Source organism: Serinus canaria, chromosome 2 (assembly GCF_022539315.1).
Source record: "Serinus canaria isolate serCan28SL12 chromosome 2, serCan2020, whole genome shotgun sequence".
NCBI lineage: Eukaryota > Metazoa > Chordata > Aves > Passeriformes > Fringillidae > Serinus > Serinus canaria.
In genome coordinates, this window is record NC_066315.1 from 120,926,625 (window position 1) to 120,951,134 (window position 24,510).

Sequence of the window (24,510 nt, forward strand, 5' to 3'; positions counted from 1 at the left end):
TACATATTTGGCACAGATTCAAGCAGCTTTACAGGAGGGTTTTTAACTGGGTTGGTACTCACCATGTCTACCATATGATGAGCTGTGGACCTACCCAGAGATTCTTCATTACAGAGAAGGTAATTAATATTTCTTGGCACTTGGAGCTGCCATGCAGCCATCACATTTTGTATGAAGAAGGGCTAGAGCAGGAAGCCACTGTCTAAGAGGCTGCAGGGTACAGGGTGCCTTTAGCCATTGCAGCAGCACAGTGTGTGATGGAGGGGATTTATGAATGGGCCTTGCTGCAGACTTGTGTGACTTGAAGCCTTGCTTAAGGATGCCTACAGAGCTAAGTCATTGCTGGTGGGAAAGAACATTACCAGCTGTAAAATGGGAGATTTTACAGCTGTCTTTTAAAATACGTAGGAATGTGATTTGGGTATAGTTTGAGATAGTCCATAATCATATCACATTTCCTTATTGTTCTGAAGTGAGAGAGCAAAATGACAAATGAACTTAGTTTCTAAGAACACATTGACAGCAAAATGTGCAGCAAGGCATGAGAGATGGGAAGCTTCCTGCATGTCCTTGGGTTCATGCAAGAACTGGAACCAGTACAATTCCTGATAAGATTATTTCAAAAAAGCATTCCAAGATTATCAGAAAGGTTGCACTGTATCATAAAAGAAAAAAAAAATACCCAGGTAAAATACAGCATGCAGAAGCAGTTTTCCAGCTCCTCCCATTGCCACACTCAAGTGACACAGTTATAGTTAACTTTGGATAATCAATCACTGTGAAACAGAATGGGAAGGTTGTACATTTGAACAGCTTTTTCACTGCTTTTGCATTCAATGATGCGGCTCTCGGAACCAATACTGGACATGGAAATGGCAAACTACAGTGAAGTTTTAGATCCAACGTATACAGCACTGGAGTTCGAAACTATGCAGATTCTGTATAATGGCAATGGTGAGTTCTGCCCTTTGAGGCAAATTCAAGCCAGTTAACAGAAAAAGCGAAGTAATGCTATAAGGTGTTAGTTAAATGTTTTTTTAATGGAGCATTTGGGGGTTGTTTTTGAACTACAAATCTGCTCTCTTACACTTCATCGCTGACTCTGAGTTAGTAACATTATAATTCTTTAAGGAAAATAAAAGAGAAGTTATATATAATAAAGTAGCTGTACTGTCACCAGTCAGTTAATCAAAGGGAAAAAATGGTCTATTCAGCAGTTGTTTTATTTACTGTAAGACAAATGAATAACTAGTATTGACAGTTTGGACATGGAAGTATATTTTGTATATAACTTTCAGAAGGAAAGGAAAAAATTATCTAGAGGTTTGTGAAAAAATTTAGCTACTGTATCTTGATGCCTAGTTTCTAATTGTTATATTAATATTTTTTTAATTTAAGTATTAGTCTAGCCTTCCTAGCTAAGTGTATATATGCACAAGAGTGATTTAAAAAGAATCCCATAGGCTTTCTAGAGGATAATGTTTAGCTGAGAAAAAGTATTTGCATTTGGCTAATGTAATACTTTAGGCAGATTTTTTTATATGCACTTTTTGAGAATTTTTCTGAATAAGTTATGCTTGAAATAGAAAGCACACCATTTCATTCTGCCATCTAGTGCTGACAAAAAAAAAAAAAGAATTGTGAATAAAAGTATCAAGCAAGTTAAACTACTCAAAAATGGCCTTTCAAATCTTTTAATCACTAAAAATGTTGGTTTATTGTGTCTTGAAGTATAATTCATAGTTCTATAGTAGTATGTATTTTTAAAAGGCAGAACCTTTTATGCAGTGATTTGCAGGAAAAATATTTAGCACCTGCCATATAGAACCTAATTAACTTTTTATTGTTGGGCTTTTTTTTTATCTGAATTTCTGATGTTAAGTTACAGCAAGTTTAGTAAACAGAAGGTTAGATTTGGTTATCGATTTAGGAAGAAAAACCAGAATTTTATGTGCTAACTAAATTTGTAGTTGTCAACAATGATTATATAACCTTAGATGATTTCTCTGCTTTTTGTTCTAATATGGGTATTTCATTGGTCATATGTTTTTTGCTGAATAGCACCCTTTTGGATCTGTTAATGTTAAATAAAATGAGAAAGCAGGTTAGGGAGGTTGTGCTTGGTTGCATTATGTGTTGGAGGTAGAGCTGGTTAAATTATCACTGTAGGTGATTAGCTTGATAATTATTAGTTATCAGGTGTAACCTTTTTATGTTTAGAGTTTGTATTGAGTTTAGCCTAAGTATTTTCTTATAGCATTTTTAAAAACATGGTATTGTTATAGTGCTAGAGTGGAACTGAAAGCTGCCCCTTATGAACCTTCCTGTGTACCTTTTCTCACTGTTTAAATTAATTGGGAATATTTAGAGAAGTTTAAAAAGCCACATTCAGGCAGATTGCCCTCTTCTGATGAAATCAAAGAATTTTTCAACATCAGGTCAGTTTTCTAGACATTTTGGTTCATAATAACAGCAAAGAAAATAAGTATGCCTTTATATATATGCCCGCAACTTATATTGCTGTAAAATATTTCATCATAACATTTAAATATTGTATTTTCAATTATTCTTGTATACTAGTACATGATGCAAAGCTACAAAACTCCAAGAGAAAGGTCTTATATTTTTCTAAAGCAGTTCTGTAACCTAGTTTAAAAACAGTTTAAAATTTTCCAGTCATGACAGTCCTAATTTTAAACTAAATTATTTACAGAACTGAATTCTTTCCTGTAAGATTTCTTTTTGTCTAATAATTTTTAATGTAATTACTATCAATTACAGCTCAGTGAAACAAAACAAAACGGAAAGGTTGCTTCTCTCTGTATCTGAAGAACTTTTAAGCTCTGTGGGACACAATGAAAATTTTATAATGTATTTGTGCTTTACATCTCAGTTGGATCTATACAATATGAGTAATATTATGTATCAATATTACCAGTTTTACTGTTCATCCTGTGTACTGTTCATGAACTCATATACTTGACTTTAGAATTCATTATTGCATATCTGATTAATATGACACTCTTTCCTCTCCTGGACAAAACAGCTTAGGATATGTTTTCCTTCCATTTAAACCAGAAGCAAAACAGAAAAAGCTATTTTGCAGTTGTTTCTTGAAACACGTCTGTTAACATTGTGACTCAAAGAATAAATATAGCTGGTTTGATTTCAGGTGAATTTATTCTGTAGTGTTTACCATATTCAGTGACTAATTGTTAATTACATAGCTAATATTCTGTGCAAGGAAAGACTGCACCAGTGCTCCTGTCAAAAAATATCTTCAAGGAAATAAGAGACATGTTAACAGTATGTTAATACCCTTAGCATGTATTTTTGTTGTTTTGGGTTTTTTTAAATTAAGTTGTACAAAATCCTTCTTTTTTTTGTTTCTTTTTTAAAATGTCATAAATCTTTGTAAGAGCGTTGCCAGCTATTGCAGGCTTGGATGTTGCCAGCTTGTATGAGAACTGATACATGAGATCTTTACCAATTAAGACTGCTTTGTTCCAAAGTTCCTCTTCATGTTAATAGGAACACATGTAGGAACATTTGTAATTATAAATGCAGAGGCACACTTTAATTTTTAGCCCTTCAGCTGAAAATAGTTTAGAGCACAATTATTTGTTGTTATAAACGTCACAAATTCTCTTAACATATCTATCACTTTGAAAGTGTTTATGTCAGTGAGAACCAGATGTAATCAGGTGGGTACTGCTGTATAAATCCTAAGTGGCAGTTAAAAGAGAAAAGGCCAGAAAAAGCCTGTATTTAGGTACAACCTGCTCATGGGGTGGTTTTTGGAAGTCTTATCCATAACTATGTATGTTCTTGTCTCTTGTCAGACAGTTCAGGCGAAGCTGTCAACATGAATGCTGCTGACAACGGGGTCAGTAGTCTCTGTGCAATATGTGGAGACCGAGCGACCGGAAAACATTATGGAGCTTCCAGCTGTGATGGATGCAAGGGATTTTTTAGACGTAGCATAAGGAAAAACCACGTCTATTCCTGCAGGTATTTCAAAAGTTCATCTAGAGGCACTAAATTAATGAATTTAAGCAAAAATTATATTTATACTTTATCAGAATTTTTCAATTATGTCAGGGGATTTTCAGCTTTCATTTTCTTAAGGAATGCTACTTGACATTACACATTCCAGAAACTATGTTCCAGGTGCTTGATGATATTGTTGATATCATTACATCACTCAGAAGCTGATTCACTCTTTTATTTATGATTGCAAAAGACATCTCCTGAAAAAAAAAAAAGTAAAAATGATAATATTTTCACTTCAATATGAAAACTGTAATGCTTACCTGTTTTCTAAAATTCTTTCCTTATGAAGGTAGTTTCTGAATCGAAAGTCTAAGATTTATGAGTCTTGTTTTAAGGACTGTACAAACACATCTGCACAACTCCGATCTCGTGTGATACACAGGTCTTTTGACATTTCCCCCTGTCTGTCTGAATGGCAATTTGTTAATTTACAAATGGTGCCCAAAATATCTTACTGCACCATGTTTGATGAAATTATCTGTGTAGGCTCAGGGCTATAAACTGTACATTTTGAGTCATGAGCAGAATATACAGAAAACTCAATGCATTTGAACAAATCACTGAAGGGGAATATTGGGTTTTCATGCCAAGATTTTGGTAGCTATGGGGCTAAAAAAGTGGAATCTTGTGAGAAGCTGTCAGAAGCGTCCTCTGTGTCTGGTGAAGTCAATGCCAGCCATCTCCAAGATGACCAAAGTTGAGCCTATCAGCAATAGTGGTAGTGCCTCTTGAGATAATGTATTCAAGACTAAAAAATAATTATTGTGTAGAAAAAAGCTATAGCCAGAGAAGAGTAGTGACAACGTGAGAGAGGAACAGCTCTGCAGACACCAAGGTCAGTGGAGAAAGAGGGACAGGATGTGCTCTAAGTGCAGGATTAAAGAATCTCCTTGAGCCTATGGTACACACCATGATGAGGCAAGTGTCCTTGTGAAACCCATGGAAATCCACAGGGGAGCAGATGCAGCCCATGGAGGACCCTCTGCTGGAGAAGGTGAATGCCTGAAAAAAGGATGTGACCTCATGGGAAGACTGTGCAGCAGCAAGCTCCTGGCCAAGCCTGTGGCCCTGTGGTAGGAGGACCCCACAATGGAGAAGGTTTTCTGGCAGAACTGTTGGCCCTGCAGGGGACCCACTGCTATAGCAGCCCAATCCTAAAGCACATTGTGGAAAGCACCCATGCTGGAGCAGTTCATGAAGAACTAAGCTCATGGGAAGGACTAACACTGGAGAAGTTTGTGGAGAACTGTCTGTGTTGGGTGGGACCTGAAAATGGAGCAGGTGAAGATTGAGAGGAGTCCTCCCTTGAGTAGGAAGCAGCAGCAGAGACAACATGTGGTTAACTGACTAGCCCCCAGTCTCTGTCCCCCTGTGCTATTGCATGGGGTGACAATAAAACTATTATAAGAATGGCTTGTTGCTGGAAATGTTCTATCCTACACTCTTATTTGGTTGCATAATCGTCTTAAAAGGAAGCCTCTCCCTTATAGACATCATACACTGATATAGCATAGACATACCCCTAAAGTGGCGTGTGAAGAGCTGACATAAGTGATTTCAGGAAGAGGTCTGCTTTTGCAGAGTCTGTTTATCTAACAAAAACATGCAAAGAAAAAAAGGAAGACATAGACAGAGAGAGGGGCAAATGGCTCATATGCATTCCCTTAGGCACACCTGTAGATGTGCATAATAGCCTGGGTAAGCTGCCTTGCAGTGTCATGCTCCATCTATTTCCTCAAGTCTTTATTTCATTGTGTTGGTTTCTCTCATTTCGTGTTTAGGTTGCCACCTGTAGTGATAAAACATGCAGCTTGTTCATTGTTATCTCCCAGAAGGAATAAACACTGCCAAACAAGGGTAATGGTTTTGCAGCTAAGGGGCTCCTCCATGCCACCAGCATTTGGTTTGCTTTGATTGTCCTTTCCTTTTTCTATTTGAAGCTTTTCTTCATTTTTTTTCTTCCACTTCCATTTAATGCAGCCAATTACTGATATACCTAACAAATCAATTGAGGTAAAAATGATGTACATACAAAATTTTCCACACTTGCCTATTCCAATGCATACATGTATTTATACACACACATATATTCCTGGAAAATTAGCAGGTATGAAACACCTCTCAAAACTGATTAATAAAGAATAATCAATACAACTGAAGAAGAGAGTCTGTGGTTATAGACATTATTCTGACAGGACAGATTAGTTGGTTTTCTTATTTGTAATCAGGGTGCTACTTTATTAATGCTTTATACATTTACCTTTTCTTGTCTCTGATAGATTCAACCGACAGTGTATTGTTGACAAGGACAAAAGGAATCAATGCAGATATTGTCGTTTAAAAAAGTGTTTTCGAGCAGGAATGAAAAAGGAAGGTAATGGTGTCGTTTATTATTTGATATACGAAGAGAAAAAGTCCAAATTAGCTTTCAAATATAATAAAAATTCTAAAAAACTCCAGCAGAATAAAGCAATGGAAAGTCTGCTACAATGTCTTCATAATGGGAAAGCACTTTTATATTGAGGTGAAATGTATGTCTTCTAACTTTCAAGTGGGTAAGCTGTTCTAGCACTTGGAACATTAACAAGTGCATGGATTTAAAGTGAATTTGCAAGTGTTTAATTCATTAATTCTGGCACCAAAATTCATTGATTTCTACATATTGAGCCATATTCTGTAATATTTCAAACCATGAGATTTTACTTAAAATGTTTATCGAAACTGAGTAAAAAAATATCTGGCTTTTTTTCCCCCTGCCCTAAGTAATGGCAGGGCAAATTTACTGGTTCTTCCCTTAAATTTAAACGTATGAAACATTTAAGCCAGACAAAGGACTCTGAAGTTGAATGAAAAAGTAGTGAGAAGAGTAGTGGTAGCTGTCAGTGCAGTGTCCACATTAATTAATAAAAAATATAATTTTCCTAGGACATAATATAGGAAAATTGTTACTTAGCATCTCACTGACAGATATGAGAAGCCTGTGTCACAGTGATTCTTCAGTCAAAGTCAAAGGACCAGATCATCACAGGAGCAGAGCAACAGGGAAAGAAGAGCAGTGCAAATATTAGAGAGTTGTTTTTTTGGGTTTTTTTTGGGTTTTTTTTGGGTTTTGTTTGTTTGTTTGTTTGTTTGTTTGTTTTTTTGTTTGGGCTGTTGTTTCATAGACAATAATGATGTAGATGCAAAAGATGTCAAAAGTGGTTTGTCACAAACTTTGCTACCTTTTTTGCTTGGAGCATGCTGCACCTGCTTGCAGGCCAGCGTGAAAGGCGAATGCTTAGTTCTCTTGTAATGTAGCTGTCATTCTTTTTGTCTGTACAAAGGAAGGTTTTTTCTTTATGCTCTTAAGTATCTGTTCTGTAGCAACACTTTGATCAAGTCATTGGTATGAGATAAAATGGATTTTTCTCCTTGAAGCTGTATGGAGATATTCTAAACAGAGTTACACAGGGTATGAAATAGGTTTGCCTACTAATGTGGATCTCCTTTAAGACACTTTGGCCTTTTGGAATTTAAGCCATAAAGTCAGTAACATATTGTAAATATGTTATGAATCTGATGGGAAGAAAGGGTCAGATCTGTGAATATGCAGCTGCCCTAGAAGTTTGGCAAATAGCACAGCTTTACAGACTTTCAAAACCTGGAATCAAAGAATAGTTTATCTCAGAAGGGACATCTAGAGTTCATCTAGTTCAGCTCCCACTTAAACCAAGGCTGACATCTAGGTTCAGTCAGGTTGCTTGGGACCCTGTCCAGACAGATTTACGCAGTCTGTGAGAGGGGAGATAAACAACGTCTCGCTCTACAAGCTCTTCCAGTACTTGACCACCTTCATTGGGAAAGGTTTTTTTTCCTTATTACTAGTTAGAATATCTCTTACTGAAGTTAGGGTAGTGTCCATTGGGTTTTGTCTTTTCATTATGCATCTGAGAAGAATCTGGCTCCATTTTCTGTATGCCACAGAAATGAAGACCCTCACATCCATGTTGCTCCTCTTTCTTCTGCATAAACAAAGATGCCTGTCACTACTTCACCTTGTGCATCTTGTGGATTACATCTCCATAGCCCTCTGCTGGACACTATCTAGTTTTCCAGCATCTTTCATGTGCTGGGGAGCCCAAAACAGAGAAATGCTTATTTCCCTCAAGATGCTAATGCAGACTAGTGCATGGCACAGAATTTTTAACCCACTTAACGTTACTCTGCCCTACTCTGATCCCACTGTGTCTGAGACCTTCAGCATTGCTTTTGTTTGTTATAACCTCTCTAGATGATCAGGGCATAGTCTAAGGAAGTAGAGCATAGAGTCTATGATAGTTTCTCATGTTTTTAGCAAATCTCTTTCTTTTCTTCAGGACAAAGATAAGTGAGGCTTCAGTTATTAAAAGCTTTACAAGTCCTCTTTGAGCAAATGAACCACCCTTCTTATGGAGTCTCTATTTAAGGCAATTTTAGCCTGAATTGGCAATAAGTCTGTAGCCGCATAGTCTAGTCTAATAATCCAAAAATATGAGTATGTAGAAGAAAATAAAGCATCCACCTATGGTGGTGATGTGCTCCATCAGTGTTTTTCACTCGTGGTGTATTGTCAGAATACCTTACTATTTTTGCAAAATTTTTCAGTGCTGAATTTATTCTAATTGCCTATGCTTGTTTCAGCATTGGATCTTTGTTTCAGCATTCTTTTACAAAAGGTTATATTTTCTCTTCCTGTGTACAACATACTGTGTGTTTGTCACCACACAAGATTTCTTCCTGTGACCTTACTAAAAGACCCATCAGTAAGTGTACAAACTGCAAAAAATTAGTGCACCTCTGGAATAAACTGTGTGCATTGTTCAGATAAATCCTGAACCTACTCAGTGCACAGAGGTTTTATTCGAATTAAAACCTCTTGTACTACTCCTTAATCCTGTAATGCAGATTGTTTCCCACAATATAGCGAATGTATTGTTGGGAATAAAGCTGCTGCTCTTAAAAGACAATGAAGTTCCTCATGCAATAGAAAGATTTCCATTGGCAATTTTTTTTTTCCCCTTTATCATTTTCTTTAGCCTAATCTTGGACATGATTTAGGTTTTAGAAGGATCTGACTGTTAGTTTTTATTTTTTTTCTTCTTCCTTTAGTTTAAAAGCACACTTTTTGCTTCATAAACCTTACAGGGGCTGATTACAGATTCCCTATCCAAAGCTTTTTCAAATGCCTGGTTTTGGACTCCGTGAGACAAAACTTACTGAATTTACTGTCCTAAAGCTTTTTTGGTGTGCTGGTTTTTGTGTTGGTTTTTTTTCCCCCTGTAAATTCGTTAATATTCCATAAACTGGCTAGGAATGCAATGTCACTGAGGAGGAGCATGAGATTTAAGTTTCAAAATTATCTTAAGTTTCAAAATTATCTTAGTGGATTAAATTCATGATTCACTCCTATTTCATAGTTTCCTACAGCAGAGCATGAGTAGGGCTTTCTTACTTCCTCTGAGAGATATTTTTTCAGTGGTGATGCTGTATCACTTGACCTGTTTGGCAGTCTGGAAATGGCCATTTCTGCTGTTATCATAAAGACTGACTTATTAAATTGGTTGAAACTGAGACCATGTGTTCAAGTTCAAAGGAAGAAAGAGGTTTGACTGTAGTTAAGCTAGTGACAGAAGTGCAGATGATTCATTGCCTATCTGCAATTAGTTATACAAGCTTTTTACAGGCAAGTGGTGTTCCAATAGAGACTGCAAACATGTATTGTCATCCTTACTCATCACTCAGACGAAATGCAGATCATCTTCTTTGAATGTCATACCTTTCTGTTCTTAGAGTTATCTTCTGGAATCTAGTAAAGTTCTGAAATTATTCTTTGCGTCAGTGTTTACAAGTCAATAAATGAGATGGTTATTCTTTTCCAGCTGTACAAAATGAACGGGACAGGATAAGTACAAGAAGAAACACTTTTGATGGCTGCAACAGTCCCTCTATTAGCACACTGTCACAAGCCGAGACCCTCTCCCGCCAGGTACTGAGATCAATCACAAAATTTTTTAGTGATGTTGAGACCACTTTTACTAAAATTAAATACTTCTCAATTTCTTACTGTATCAAAAATAATTATTGAGATTACTTTTTTCCTACTTCCAAAATGCATGCAACTTCCTCTTCTCAATGGAAGAAGTGGTAATAGAATACATTCTTGAAGCATAGTCAATAAAAAAATTCTACTTTGTCCAGAACAATATGTCTTAGGCACCTTTCTTAATAAAGGTTTATGGTTCTTACTGCTTTTAAATCAGTTGCAGTCTTAGGCAGCTGGTAGCATCTATCTATCCTTTAAGCAGGCTTTCCCATGAAACATAGGGAAAAATTTGTCCAAAGCCATTACATTCAAAGGGGTGTGGACACTCATTTCCTTACATTCTTTTGAAAATACCATTTTTAATATCCTTAGACATTATAAGTAAGGCAAACAGAAGTGTTCCAACTGGAGAGTCTATTCATATCTAGCTTTTAAATTTTCTTTGTCTCATCTGAACTTCATTTTCTCTTTTCCTTTTTTTTTTCCTATCGAATCAATTGCTGAATGGAACAGTCTCCAGTCCTTTTCTGCACCTCAGATAAATCATGGTCATTGATTCTGCATTCTTGCACCTCTTACTAACTTGCTTAGAATTTAACTGCCACCTTTATGATTTCATGCTGACTGATTTATTCATCCCCAAATGTTTTGTAATCTCATCCTTTATAAGCATCTCTCTTAGGCTGGAACTGCCTGTAGAGAATTGATGCAGGAATTACTGGGTTATAGTCTTTGGCACATATTGCATGTCCAGGCTGACTAGATGAACACAATGTACCTTCCTACCTTTCCTACCTATACAGTGTGAAAAATATATCTAAATTTATCTCCTTCGTAATTTTTGAACTTGCTTATTGTGCTTTTTTTATAATACTCCTTAATCATTTCCAACTGGTATTTGCAATTCATGAATAAGAACTGTCTTGAACAGAATCACATCCTCAGCTGTTTATAGCACAAAGTTCTTTTCAAACAGTAGGTTCTTGGCCTAAAACATCTCCTTGTGTATACACAAATTTATAGTACATACTATTTGTTATGTTTTACTAGAGCAGAATTGCTTCCACTATGTCAAGCATATATGAAGATACAATCTTGGCCTCAAAGTCCAAGAGATTTCATTAGCATGATGGAAGAGCAAAGAAGTCCTAAAAGTACTTCTTTTTCTCTCAATTGAATAGGTCTGTAAGATGAGTTCAGTCCTGAGAAGAGGCTTAGAGGAAGTGGTAGTGTGTCCCAAATGATTATCCAAGTACTTCAGCTGTGAAATGAGGAAGAAGGTCGCATTCATCTCTTTTGAGATGTTCATATTAAATATGGAACAGTAGATATATTCTCATCGCTTTTGAAGTGTTCATAATAAATAGGAAAAATTAGTAATTTTGTTCCTTAAGATCCCTTACAGAGGGGAATCGTCTAAGTACAATTTTTCTCATACACACCTGGGAGCGGCTTCCAGGATTATGTAAATATAAAAAGGGCATGCTGGACTCTCAAATGAGTAAAGGCATCTGTCTCTGAAGGTTTTTAGAACAACTAGGATACAATGTTATATTTTCCTGTTCATAAACTCATTAATGGGTACAAGTTACACTGGGAAATATTTCACCTCAATATAAGAAAGAAATTTTTTACAGTGAGAACAAACAGTTACTGGAGCAACCTTTCCAGGGATGTGGTGGAGTCCTTACCACTGAAGATTTTCAAGATGCAATTGGACAATGTGTTAGATAATCTCTAGGATTCCTTTCCCATAAAAGGTTGGATTAGATGATCTTTCAAGGTCCCTCCTAATCTGTGCTAATCTATGATTCTATCAAGTCAGTGAGTCCTGTGTAGTACCCCATAATAAATAAAAGGCAGGTTAAAGCAACAGAGAAATAGAAATTGAAAAGTTCATAGCTTCATATCCTTGTCAAGATGTACAATCCTAGGCGTTCACAATTAACTCCATGGGAGTAATCCCACTAACCCCCAGCAGAAGTTCACCACATAATTTCAGCTTGGAGACTGTAGTTTGTAATGGAAGATCTAAATTATAAAAATGCACAGCTTCAATTAAATATATTAAGGGAAGGACAATGTATTAACTTCATGAGTCAGTATGTCTAACAGTTAAACAATCTACATCTTTGCCTTCTTGTATTATCTTCTAGTTGCTGCATGGTTAGTAGTATCATTTTCAGGTAGATCAGAGTGTGACCAACTATCCGAAATCTCTTCTTTGTACCTTTGAATCATGATCAAGACCCCTTTTACTCTTCTGGGAAAAAATGAAATGTACTGGATTTCTTTACTGTCTTTCTGTACCGAAGGTTTTCTAGACTGAATCACTCTGGTAGCTCTCACCTGAATGAATATCAGTATTTTCTACCTCCTTTTTGCAGAGGAGATGCCAGAAATAGATTCATGATTATAACATTGATTTCACACATTCTCTGTCTACAAAGAGGCAATACCTCTAACCTTTTTCCTACATGATAGCCTTCGAATTATGTGTCTGAGGAATTTTTCACCTGCCTAGCTGCTGTATTTCCCTGAGAGGTAATGTTCAGCTGGTTAACTGACATAAATATCTAAGCTGTTTTCACTGTTTTGCACTACTGAATTATGTAGGAAGCAAGAGCTTGAGTTCAGAAGTACAACTCCTTTTGACTACCCAAGGATAAGGGATTTCACTACAGATCCCACTGTGGGGTTTAACAGGGGTATATGAATAAAGGGAACTGCTAGGAGACAAGCTAAATACTTTCCACCATCCTGAAAAGTGTAGGAACATGACAATGGAAGACCAAACAATTAATTTCTTTTCCTGAGGAAGATAATCATTCTATATAATTTCCTGACTATGCTTTCAGTAATAAAACATAAAGGGAAAGTTAGTTTAGAGACCTTGTACAGTGATCTTTTTCTTTTCCTTTTTTCTTTTCCTTTTTTCTTTTTCTTTTTCTTTTTCTTTTTCTTTTTCTTTTTCTTTTTCTTTTTCTTTTTCTTTTTCTTTTTCTTTTTCTCTTTCTTTTTCTCTTTCTTTTTCTTTTTTCTTTTTCCACTTCTTTTTTTTTCTCTTCTTCTTCTATTTTTTTTCCCTTTCCTGCTTCCATTTTCTTTTTGGTTCAGTAGTATGATAGCAACTATAAACTGGCCTTACCTTCTCAGGTTTGTCTTTATCTTAAGCTGGCTTTCCTGCCTGGCTCAAGAGAAAGCCTGGTTTTGTTCCTTTCCTTGAAAAGTCATTAAGAATTTCAGGAATTGTCTCAGTAGAAGTGCCCCAGCTTCAGGCCCAGAAAGATATTGCTCTCTTGCCATTTCACAGAACACTGTTCCCTGCAGGTGGTCTAATGCACACTCATATCCTTTACAGTTCCTCTGAAACATCTCAGACCTCTGCCTAGACCTCTACTTCATCATTACAAACCATTCTCCTCCAGGCACTGAAATCCCCCTGTTTTACCTTCTAAAGTTAATGATACCTGTCTTTACACTAGAAGAATGTGCTATCCCTTTATCATTCTCTTTGTCTTATTATCTCTGTCTCTCTCTCCTCACTTCTCCAAATGAAAAGAGCTCTAGTATTTTTAAAAATAGTATTTTGAAATGAGAAGATGTTGTATCATTATATGATTAGTTTAAGTTTTAGCATATTGCAATGCATACTGGTAATAATAAGAAAAATTTATAATTTATGTGCAGGGTAATGGTCCATTGGGTCAAGAAATTTCTCAAGAGTATCTGTGATTACTGCTGTGATTTTTTCTTAAATATGCTATTAACCAATAAAAATAAAATCACATGAAATTTAACATAATTCATTTTTTCTCTCCTTATGGCCAGATCTCAATTTCCAGTCCTGGTGCTAGCACTGATATAAATGTTAAGAAAATTGCTGGTGTTAGTGATGTCTGTGAATCTATGAAGCAACAGCTTTTGGTCCTGGTGGAATGGGCTAAATATATTCCGGGCTTCTGTGAACTACCCCTCGATGACCAGGTATAAGAGGAGACCAAAGAGAAAACTCTAATTACTGCTCTGTTATTCCTGTGATATTTAAATTTTAGGATGAAACACTCATTCTTTTTTGTCTGAACAAAGACAACTGAATACTAGACCTACCCTCTTAATTTATTTTATTTAAGTTGTGAAGTAACACCACAACAGAAAAGACGTGAACGAAAACAAGCAGCCAGCCCGCATGGCTTTAAGTGTTTTGTTCCATCTGTCGTGTTTTGTAAGCAGAACTTTTTCTGACCTTAAAAAGTATTCCATTCTTGTTCACCTTTCATTGTAATATGGTATAAGACAGCATGTTATTTAATTTAAAGCAAGACTTTTCTACTTGAAAAAGCCAAAAGTGGTTAGAATCTCAAACAAATTCCAAACATACTGATATCAATCCATAGCAAATAATCTTTCATACCATACATTGTACTAAAATTATATTGTATATAAAAAAATGTAAGGAAAAAAGCACCAAATCTTGAAAATTCATAAGCGTTTTTATGACAGAGGTCTGATGTAACATCACATCTGTAATATATTTTAATTTATGACTGGCTTTTAGAGTAGGTTGTGCTGGCAAACCCAAAACCAGAATCTCCGTATTGTAGGGATCAGTTCTCTGACAAGCAGCCTCAGAAGGAGGTTTATTCATTGCTTGGGATCTCTTGATTCCACACCAAAACCTGATTCATTTAGAAAATCACTCTGTGAACTGGAATGGTATAAATGCTTCTTTTTGCTTCTTCAGTCTCTTGGTTTTTTAACAAAATCCTGCGTTAGGTCATCCTTGGTTTGAACTGAGTCATTCTCCTTTATATCATTCCTCAGGAATATGGGTATGTTTCAGGCCACAGGAAACTCCCCAAAAAATAAGTTAAATGGTGTCTTTGCAGACCCACAGAGCCCATATGTTCCCAAGCTCAACATACTCAAATAAGTTTAAATTGTTCATGTGAAAAAGAATTTCAAATGTCATTACTACAAAAGGGCAACAAAAGCAAGCAAAAAAAAATATTGCTGCTTTTATAGTTAAGATAGCATGGAGAAAAAGAGGAGGTATCAAATATCCTTAAAATTTTCTTATCTGCATTTGAAAAAATAAAATATCTGCTTAGAATGATAGGCTGAAAACCCCTGCTGTGCTTGAAGAGGACATGTTGGGAAATACTCTGAAACATTAAGTACCTTAGAAAAGTAGGGACAAAGATGTTGAGAGATAAAACAAATGCCACTTTTTTCATTTGTGATAGCCACTTTCTAAGGGGTTTCATTCAGTTATGAAATTAGCCATATTGTTTTGAAAAAATGATTCCTCTTCTGGGAGTCAGCCTGATTTACAAACCACAGAGGAGACCAAATCAGCTAAGATAACTCTACTGAGAACCTGAAGTCTTAACACAAAAGTATTACCAGGTGCTGTGTACCTTTATATCTCTCCTAAAATGACTGGCTTGGATTAGAATTTCTTGTCAAGAGATGAGTTCTTTGAGGAAATAAAGGCCATTGCTGAAATTTCAAGCAGACATTAAAACTAGAGGAAAGTAAATAGTTGACTAAGAGTAAACTATTAAACATAAGTTCCTTCCTAGTACAAATTGGGATTCCTCTTTGTGGACAATAGTGTCTCTGTTAGCATATCTGGCTTTGTTGGGAAAAAGTTTTTTTAAGTGACACATAAGTTTTTGGTTCAAGAGAATAATGAAACACTGATTGAACCATATTTACTCTGACAGTTCATTACAGCCCACTGGAGTCTTTAGCGTCAAGTTAAAATTCCAGAGAAAACTTTGTCAAGGGAATACACACTAGGAAATAAATGCAGGTAATATATTTATTAAGAAATATTTTGCAGATCCTGATAGTTAAAATCTAGACAGAATGCTGGATATGACAGAGGATGACAGTTTAATTAGAAAGGGCTGTTTTAATGCTGTTCAGATTTTTACATTCACTTTACATTTTACATTGGAATCTTAGCAGTCTTCAACATGTACCTTACAAACAGGTGTGCTCTTTTCTTTTGCCCTTATTGAAACTTACTGCTTTATCATCTAATGAGTCTGCTGGTTTTTTTCATGAGGTTGCCCTGCTAAGAGCACATGCTGGGGAGCACCTGTTGCTTGGAGCAGCAAAACGGTCTATGGCATATAAGGACATTTTACTTTTAGGTAAATATTGGTTTTGTTTTACTTACTGATGATGATGTTATAGTACATTAGCAACGATGTAGTCACTTAAGTGGGACAACTGTTCTGGCACAATCAAAGCAATGCATTCTGTAAATGCTAAATAGCTATTAATGACATAATGTCACGTGCCTGTTCTAGCAAAAGCAGGTGGACGGTTTCATGTGGTACAGGTAAAGGTCTATTGGATAGCAGAAACTACAATTTAAGGGAGTTCCTGGCAATTGCCTCCTTACCTTATTAGCCTTTCTGCACCTTTTCCCATTAAAAAAAATTGGAACAAAATAATAACACCACAAAAACAGTATAAAACCCCCTTTGCTTAGGAAAGGAGTGTCCAGCCTGTTACACTACTTTCAGTCTTCATGAAAACCATTTATCTGGAGCTTTCTCAGGAGTCCTTCAGACTCAAAGATGACTCTACTGGCTAAAATATTAGATATCATGTTACCTGTAACTCACTTTCCCAAGACAGCTCTCACTTCTTCCTCAATAGTCCCCATATGGCCACCACGTAGACACCATTCCTGCTGTCCCTGCCGCGTGGCAGATGAGTGCACCCATGGCACAGTGCCATGGCACACCTGCAGGAGCGTATTCTTGGTAGCTGAGATGGCTCCTATACAGGGTTATGTTAAGGGAACATGGCTGTCAGGGAAGAGGGTGGCTTCTGAAAGCTCCATGATATTCCTAGTGTTCTCCAGAAGGTGAATTAAGATGCGATAATGGACACCTCCAAAATGGATATTTAAAAAAAAAAACCAAACCCAAAAAACTCTAGGTAAAATTATTTCTTAACTGAAAATTTTATGATGCTACTAAATTTTATTAGGAACAACAGAAACATCCATTAAGAAAAGAAACATTTCCAGTGTCTCCTCTTTTCCATTGTCAAATACTTGTCATTCAGCTTGGGATATATTATTTTAGTCAGGGAAGAAAACATTTTAAGATCAATACATTAGTATATTTATCTGTTATTTAAACATAAAGGTCTGCTTGCTTCATAATTCAAATACCAACCTTGGTTCTGTGGACTAATCATGTTGGCGTACTTGCACATATACTCTGTTTGCAAAGAAAAGTTGTGTGTGATGCAAGGGAGAGTTATTACTTAAAAAAATCAACTTGATCAAGCAATATGAAATGTACTTTTGAAAATTGGCTTCATCTAGTATGTTGCATCAAAATGTTTCTATTAATTCTTATGTTGATATTCTTTCTTTCTAAGGCAACAATTACATAATCCATCGCAACAGCACTGAAATGGAGATCTGCCGAGTGGCAAATCGGATTCTGGATGAATTAGTTCGTCCCTTCCAGGAAATTCAAATAGATGACAATGAATATGCTTGCTTGAAAGCAATTGTGTTTTTTGATCCAGGTATTCTTACAAAAATATCTCGCAATTGTTCTACATGTGATTGTATTGAAAGTAATTTTTGTTAATGTAGCATCTGTTTGTGTTACCTAGCTGAATGGAAAACAATAAAATTAAAACCAGTAAGATGCTCCTCCCAAATCGTAATATGCCTTGACTTAAAGTTTTTGTCATTTTTAAAGATGCAAAAGGCTTGAGTAATCCTTTGAAGATTAAGAATATGCGATTCCAAGTCCAAATCAGTTTAGAGGATTATATTAATGACCGTCAGTATGACTCCAGAGGAAGATTTGGGGAACTTCTTCTTCTACTGCCTACACTCCAAAGCATCACTTGGCAAATGATTGAGCAGATACAATTGGTTAAATTATTTGGAATTGTTAAAATTGACAGTTTGCTTCAGGAAATGTTACTGGGAGGTAAGCTATCAATTCGTTAAATTTACCATCTTGTATTATGTTGAATTTATATTTAACATAATAGAAATTGTCTTCATATAATATATATAAAATTATTATTATTATTATTATTAGTAGTAGTAGTAGTAGTAGTAGTAGTATATTCGATTGAGGATGTTGGGATGTTGAGGGAATCCTGATCTAAGCTACCACTCTGACTCACTGGCTGAGCTTTGTGTTGTGTAATTGTTAGCTAAAGCCTTCTTGTCTTGGCAGTTCATCTTGTTAACTTGGTCCTGCAACGACAGATTTTGCTATGTGCTTCTCAGTAACTACTGGGTTGTCCTACAATTCCCTAGGCAGATGAAAGAACCCTTAGAAATATTTCATGAAACACACTGTTATTGCAGTCAAAACAGTGAAAATAAACACGGTGTATAATATGCTTGAAGTCTGCTTAAATTGTTTAATGAATACCCAGAGGCAATTATTCAAATTGCCAATCAAAATATTTACTCTGTGGAACTGTAATTACTGAAGTATAAGTCACTGGCAACAACATACTTGTTGCATTGATATATGCTCATGTTATTTTTGTAGGTACTTCTAATGATGCCAGTCATCTGCATCATCCAATGCATCCTCACTTAGCCCAAGATCCATTAACTGGCCAAACTGTCCTCATAAGTCCAATGTCTGCTCCTGTACATACAGAACAGATACGTAAGTGATTGCAAGTTAGTCTTCTGTCATAGCACTTCACTGTTTCATTTTAAAATATTAATTAGCATGGTGGCCTGTCAGTGTTCATAGAGCTATTTCATCATCATTCTTAAATTAAAATAATTGTGCATTAAAAATGTATGTATATAAATTATGTTAAGTAATAGACTTTGACCTGAATTTAATTTAATTTTAAAAATTCAGCTCCATTCTGATATATCATTGTTTTTACATGCAAAATCTTTAATAAACTAAAAATTCTAATCATTAAAATATCCTGTTTCCCTAGCATGTCAAGTCACTCTCTTTCCCAAGCATGCAATGGGACTCCCTTTCAGTGCAGTAGTATATATCTGTAGAGTAGACCAGGCTAATAAAATCTGTAATTATTTCTGTGTTTTTTTTCAGCAACTCCAGAAACTCCATTACCTTCCCCTCCACAAGGCTCTGGGCAAGAATACAAAATGTCTGCAAATCAAGCTTCAGTCATTGCACAGCAATCTATTTTGAAACAAAAAACATTGTGATAATATTTTTATCTGTCTTATCCTTCCTTTCTTTCCTTCTCCTCCTTTTCATGCACTAGATAGATTGGTAGAATACTTGCACATTTAAAATCTCAGGTTGATAAAGGAAATTATTTCCTCAGCAGCCACTGCTAAGTGGGTGTTCCTTAAATCACCTCATGATTTGGAAAGTAATGCTGTTCTGACTACTGCATACAACTGTAACTGTGGATGCTGCAGTCTGACAAATATGTATAGAAGTAGATATTATTTTTAGATCTTATAACTGCACAGATATGTGTTTTTATTTCCTTAGTTGTTGTCTTAATATTATTGTTTTAGGTGTGTATATAATTTTTTCATTGTAATGGAACTGCCTAGTGCTTGTTTAGCTGTGAATTGTAGATATGAAAAAGTGGGTTATTTAGGCAAAAGCCAAGATTCCACTAATAGTAGAACATTAGGCAACCAAAAAAGCATATGAATGTAAAAAAAAGGAAAACATACTTAATGGACAGAAGCACGCAGCTATTTTAAAAAATCCTGATTTTAAAGGACCATCTCTTTTAACTAAAATTTCAACAAAAGGATTGGATCCTCCTTGCTTAACAGTTTGTATGAAGCAGAAGGCCTGCCTGGGTGAATATGCTTGAGGACTTCTTAAAATCTACATATGGAACATATATATAGATATTATGTCTATAAATAGTCAATTGGCCAGTTCTGAAGCATTTATATTGATAAATACTTAGAGCAAAGACTGGTAGGCTTTTTGGTCTGGACTAACTGGTATGTTCCCAAAAAATTTATGAGCTCACTTTGGGAATTAGGCCAGTCTAGGGACACTTTTCACTTTCAGGTACTTTGAACACAGCCCTTCTCTTTAAGGGTGCAGAGAGTATCACAGAACCCCAGAATAAACTGAGTTGGAAAGATCACAAAGATCATTGAGTCTAACCCCTGGCCTTGCCCAGCACCATCCCCAAGAGTCACATCATGTACCTGAAAGGGTTGTCCAAATGCTTCTTGAATTCTATCAGGCTTTTCTGTGACCACTTTCCTGCAGACCCTGTTCCAGTGCTCAACTGCCCTCTGGGTGAAAAACCTTTTCCTAATATCCAGCCTAAACCTCCTGACACAACTTCAGGCCATTCCCTTGGGTCCTGTGCCTGGTCACTACAGAGAGAGACCAGTGCCTGCTCCTCATCTTGCCCTCACAAGGAAGTTGTAGACTGCAATAAGTTCTAACTAGGACCATGTCATGGCAAGAGGATACTTTGCAATGTTTGGTTTACTAGTGCAAGGGTAGCCATTGTGTTTATTTGTCTAACTGGTTAGTAAATGCATGTTTCAGCAATCACTAAAATTCACCTACTGAAATGTTGTAATTAATGTAGCAGCTCTGTGTTGGAGAGTTATGACTTAACTAATTGCAGTGGCAGATGTGCCTGAGTTCAGCTCCAGGTGTTTCTGGTTTGAGCCATGGGATTTCAAGCCAGAAGACAGCACACTCTCTCAATTCACATACTCATCTTCTCAATGTCTAAGTTTTCAGAAGCGTGGGATGACTTGCTTTACTGTGGTGAGCCCCTTTCTCCACCTCTTCCTCCCCTTCCAGTCTGGGCATCCAACCTTGACTAGGTTTTGTGTCTGGAGTCCATAACAACTCATCTGGATTTGGACCCTCTGTGAATTTGCACAAAGTGGACCTTGTGACACATGCTCACTTGGGGCATTTATAGTACTCAGTTACAATTTGTGAAAGTAATCTTTTATGATATATGAAGTGATGTGTTGTTCACACAACACTAACATCATAAGAAAATCACCACTTCACATATTTTATTTATTCCAGACAGCAATGATTTAGTACATTAAAGCAGACTTTCTACCAGAAGATATGTATGAGAGAAACAGACAAAAAAAAGAAATAATAATATATTTCAGTTTGCTAAACTATTGCAAAGAGAAAACATAGTGGAGTCAGAAATTCTTCAAAGTGAGATGTTGATCACCCTGAGACAGACATCTTCATTAATCACAGCAACCAGAGATAGTGCAGTTGCACCCTTGGCTTGTAAAAGTTGCTCAAACAATCAAAAATGATTCTTCAAACACATTTTTGTAGGCCAGAAGTGCAACACAGTAAATGCTGAGCTGACCTGAACATTCAAAAGGTTTTAATGAGAATGCACCTACCACCAGGTAGACAGTGTGCTTCTTTGTTATTTTTAAGTAGTTGCTTTTGTAAAGTCTGTATACAGTAGCTATTAATGTTTGCCTTTTGCTTTTTAGATCCTTTTCCTTTTTTGCTGCTTACTGTTTGTTTTTTATTAATGCATTGCTCTTTTTACAAGTTCCTTTTAATATGAGTTTTTATGACAGAATAAGGTACTGAAGTTTTGCCATTAACTTTAAGGGTATCCAGACTCTGCTTTTTTTACAAGTTGGCCACCAATGCTTTACAGTGATACACAAAGGTAAAACAAATGTGAGAGATACTGAGCAGCCCAAAAGTTTACTGATTTGGCTCACTTTTGTGTACTTGTCATAGAAAGAGTATTGGACTCTAGGTGGATCTGCATGACTTTACTGGGTCAGATAAATGAATTCAGCTACATATACACATGGCAGTATTGGTCTGACTAAAAGCATATAATTATAAGTAAAGATCAGTCCCCAAGCTGGCCACGCTTGCCTTACATAAGAAATGTGCATAATAGCTTACTTTATTTTTCACAGTGAACTTTAGCTATCAAGTGTACAATAAAATGTTGTCACACACAACCAAAATGTACTGGAGGAAAAATATGCTTTAGTATTTTATCTGACAAGAAGCTGTTGTCTATTTTGTATGATATATTACTTTTTTGAATAAGAACACCACTGTAATTTATTGGGAAAAGCTGATTTATTTTATAAATGTAACATTATTTTTGTAAACTTAATTATGAAAAATCAGAAATGATTAGTGCTGTTAAATATTAAATTATAATGAGATGTAACTTTATATGTTTGAACTCTGATACCAAGTTTTTGTATTGAGCATTTGGAATTGAAATGGTTGCTGGAAATATTTCAAATGGACTGTTTTTCATCAAAGCTCAATAAAGAAATATGAATGATCCAAATGACACATTTGCCTTTTAGTTGGTTTTTTTTATTATTATTATTAACCATTTACATAAACAATGAGAATTATTTATATTCTTTACACAATGAATAAGTGTATAACTAACATGCTTTCATCTCTACAGTGTTCACAGCATCACAGGATGGCTGAGGTTGGAAGGGACCTCTAGAGGTCATCTAATCCAACCCCCTTTGCTCAAGCAGGATATTAAAATCATATGAAAGAATCTGATGGCAACATTTTAGTTGATTCTGCTGCAACATGGCAAAGTATTACATAGCTATGGTCTTCAATTTTTACTTCTGACTTAGAACAGAACTGAAGCACATGCTTCATTCCATCTGTGTTTAAAATGAACCATATGTTCAACAGTTTGTTTTTTTCTGGACAGGGAAAACTTAAAAAATCACTGTCTTTGCTCCAGCACACTGTTATTTAGAAAAATTTAGGTGCAACTTGATAAAGATATTGTAAACTTTAGAAAGATTCTTTAGAATATATTGTTTTAGATAACCAGTATCTCCTCTGCCTTGGAAATTATGTCCAGTTGTGTGTCTCTTTACTAGATTTTGAATAGAAATGGGATTAGATTGTTTGTTAGTTAGTTAGATAGTTTGTTTGTTTGTTTATTTGTTTGTTTATTTGTTTGTTTGTTTGTGGGTGGTTTTTTTGGTTGTTTTGTTGGGCTTTTTTTGTTAGTAGTAATAATACAGTGATTTGGACTGCTTACTTTTGCTCAAATGGTCTCTACTCTGCAGTGCAGAACTACAGGGAAAAGCTGCCATGGAGACTCCATTTTGAATGCTGGAATCTTCTGGTCCCTCTGAGGAACTTGAATCAATGGCTGGGTATTCTACATGCAGGAAACCTCTACTTGTGAAGGCTGACTGGAGTGTAGGAGGTTTATGATTTTAGGGAATGGAAGAGATTTTTTTTCTCAGACTGCAACAAAGGAAATATGGAAACCCCTTTACAGCTCTAATGCTGTGAAGTGCTGACAGACTGTTCTTCAAGGATTTTGACAAATCGGCTTTACAAAGCCCCAATAGGTGAATCAGGATTATGTGTTTTACAGAGAGAGATAGATGAACTAGCTTTCAGTTCTAATCATTATCCAGAATTTCTCCCAACTAAAGAATTATGAAAGTGAGCAAAGATATTTAATCTAGGAATTTACTGAGCTCTAGGAATCTTCTGTGACAGAAAATTTAACATTCACAGAATGTAAGAGAATTTGTTATAATTCTTTGTTTTTTTCATATACTTGGAAGTTCTGGTTTTACCTCAAGGATGTCTGTCAGTCTGTGGTGGCCTAACATTTTTTTATGTCTTTCAACAGACCATTTCTAGATGTGCAACACCATTTGTGATACTTATGCTAAAGAATATAGTAAAGAAATACTTAGATCCACATTTTAATAAATCTATCAAAAGCCTTCTGTATTGGTTTGCAATTATTTTTTACATTTTTCTATTTGGTCTGATACAGATGCATCAGCTTTCTCTTTTCCCTTTATTCTCCCTGGGAATAAACAAGAAATGTAAAAAAAATTATCTCCAAATTTAGTATTACGATGGTAACAATGCAATTGTGCTTCTCTTTCTTATGTTGTTTTTCTTACATGAAGATAGAGGAGATGGTTATCATCAAGGTGGACATCAATCATTGCTTTCTTTTGGTTCCTTATTTTCTTGTGGCAAATCCAGGTATTTTCATTAATTGAACAGCCTATGTGTAAATAAAAAGCCTTCTATGAAGCCAAAAGCTATATTTGATTGCAGAGGCAATTAAAGGTGCTCAATTGCAGGAATATATTTTCAAAAATTAATTTCATAAAACTTAAAATACATGCTTGATTTCTAAACAAAGCCATAAATATTTCTATTAAAGGGTAAGAAACTTGAAGACATAATCAAATGTAAAGATTGTTATATAATGACAGTGAAAAAGACTTCCATTTTGCATCACCGACTCTAATAATTTCCTTTTGAATACCATCTAAACAGGATGGGTAAAATATTGTCAAGACATATGCCTAAAAATGTTCTTATGACAATGATCTCTATTTTTTA

At 35.7% G+C, this 24,510-nt stretch overlaps 1 protein-coding gene across 2 annotated transcripts in view; it reads left to right on the forward strand.

The window, feature by feature from the left end:
• Positions 1-22,440, forward strand: part of HNF4G (hepatocyte nuclear factor 4 gamma) — a 61,366-nt gene extending 38,926 nt beyond the window's left edge. Inside the window, exons 1-10 of one of the 2 annotated variants that reach the window (XM_009086190.4) lie at positions 837-954; positions 3,843-4,011; positions 6,333-6,427; positions 9,951-10,057; positions 13,946-14,101; positions 16,191-16,278; positions 17,528-17,680; positions 17,860-18,096; positions 18,676-18,798; positions 19,207-22,440. In XM_009086190.4, the coding sequence (XP_009084438.1) occupies positions 837-954; positions 3,843-4,011; positions 6,333-6,427; positions 9,951-10,057; positions 13,946-14,101; positions 16,191-16,278; positions 17,528-17,680; positions 17,860-18,096; positions 18,676-18,798; positions 19,207-19,325 (1,365 nt within the window). In that variant the 3' untranslated portion in view covers positions 19,326-22,440. Of the gene's footprint in view, positions 1-836; positions 955-3,842; positions 4,012-6,332; positions 6,428-9,950; positions 10,058-13,945; positions 14,102-16,190; positions 16,279-17,527; positions 17,681-17,859; positions 18,097-18,675; positions 18,799-19,206 lie in introns of those variants that run through there. The other variant, XM_030237879.2, reaches the window with a different exon arrangement.
• Positions 22,441-24,510: the final 2,070 nt, after the last annotated feature.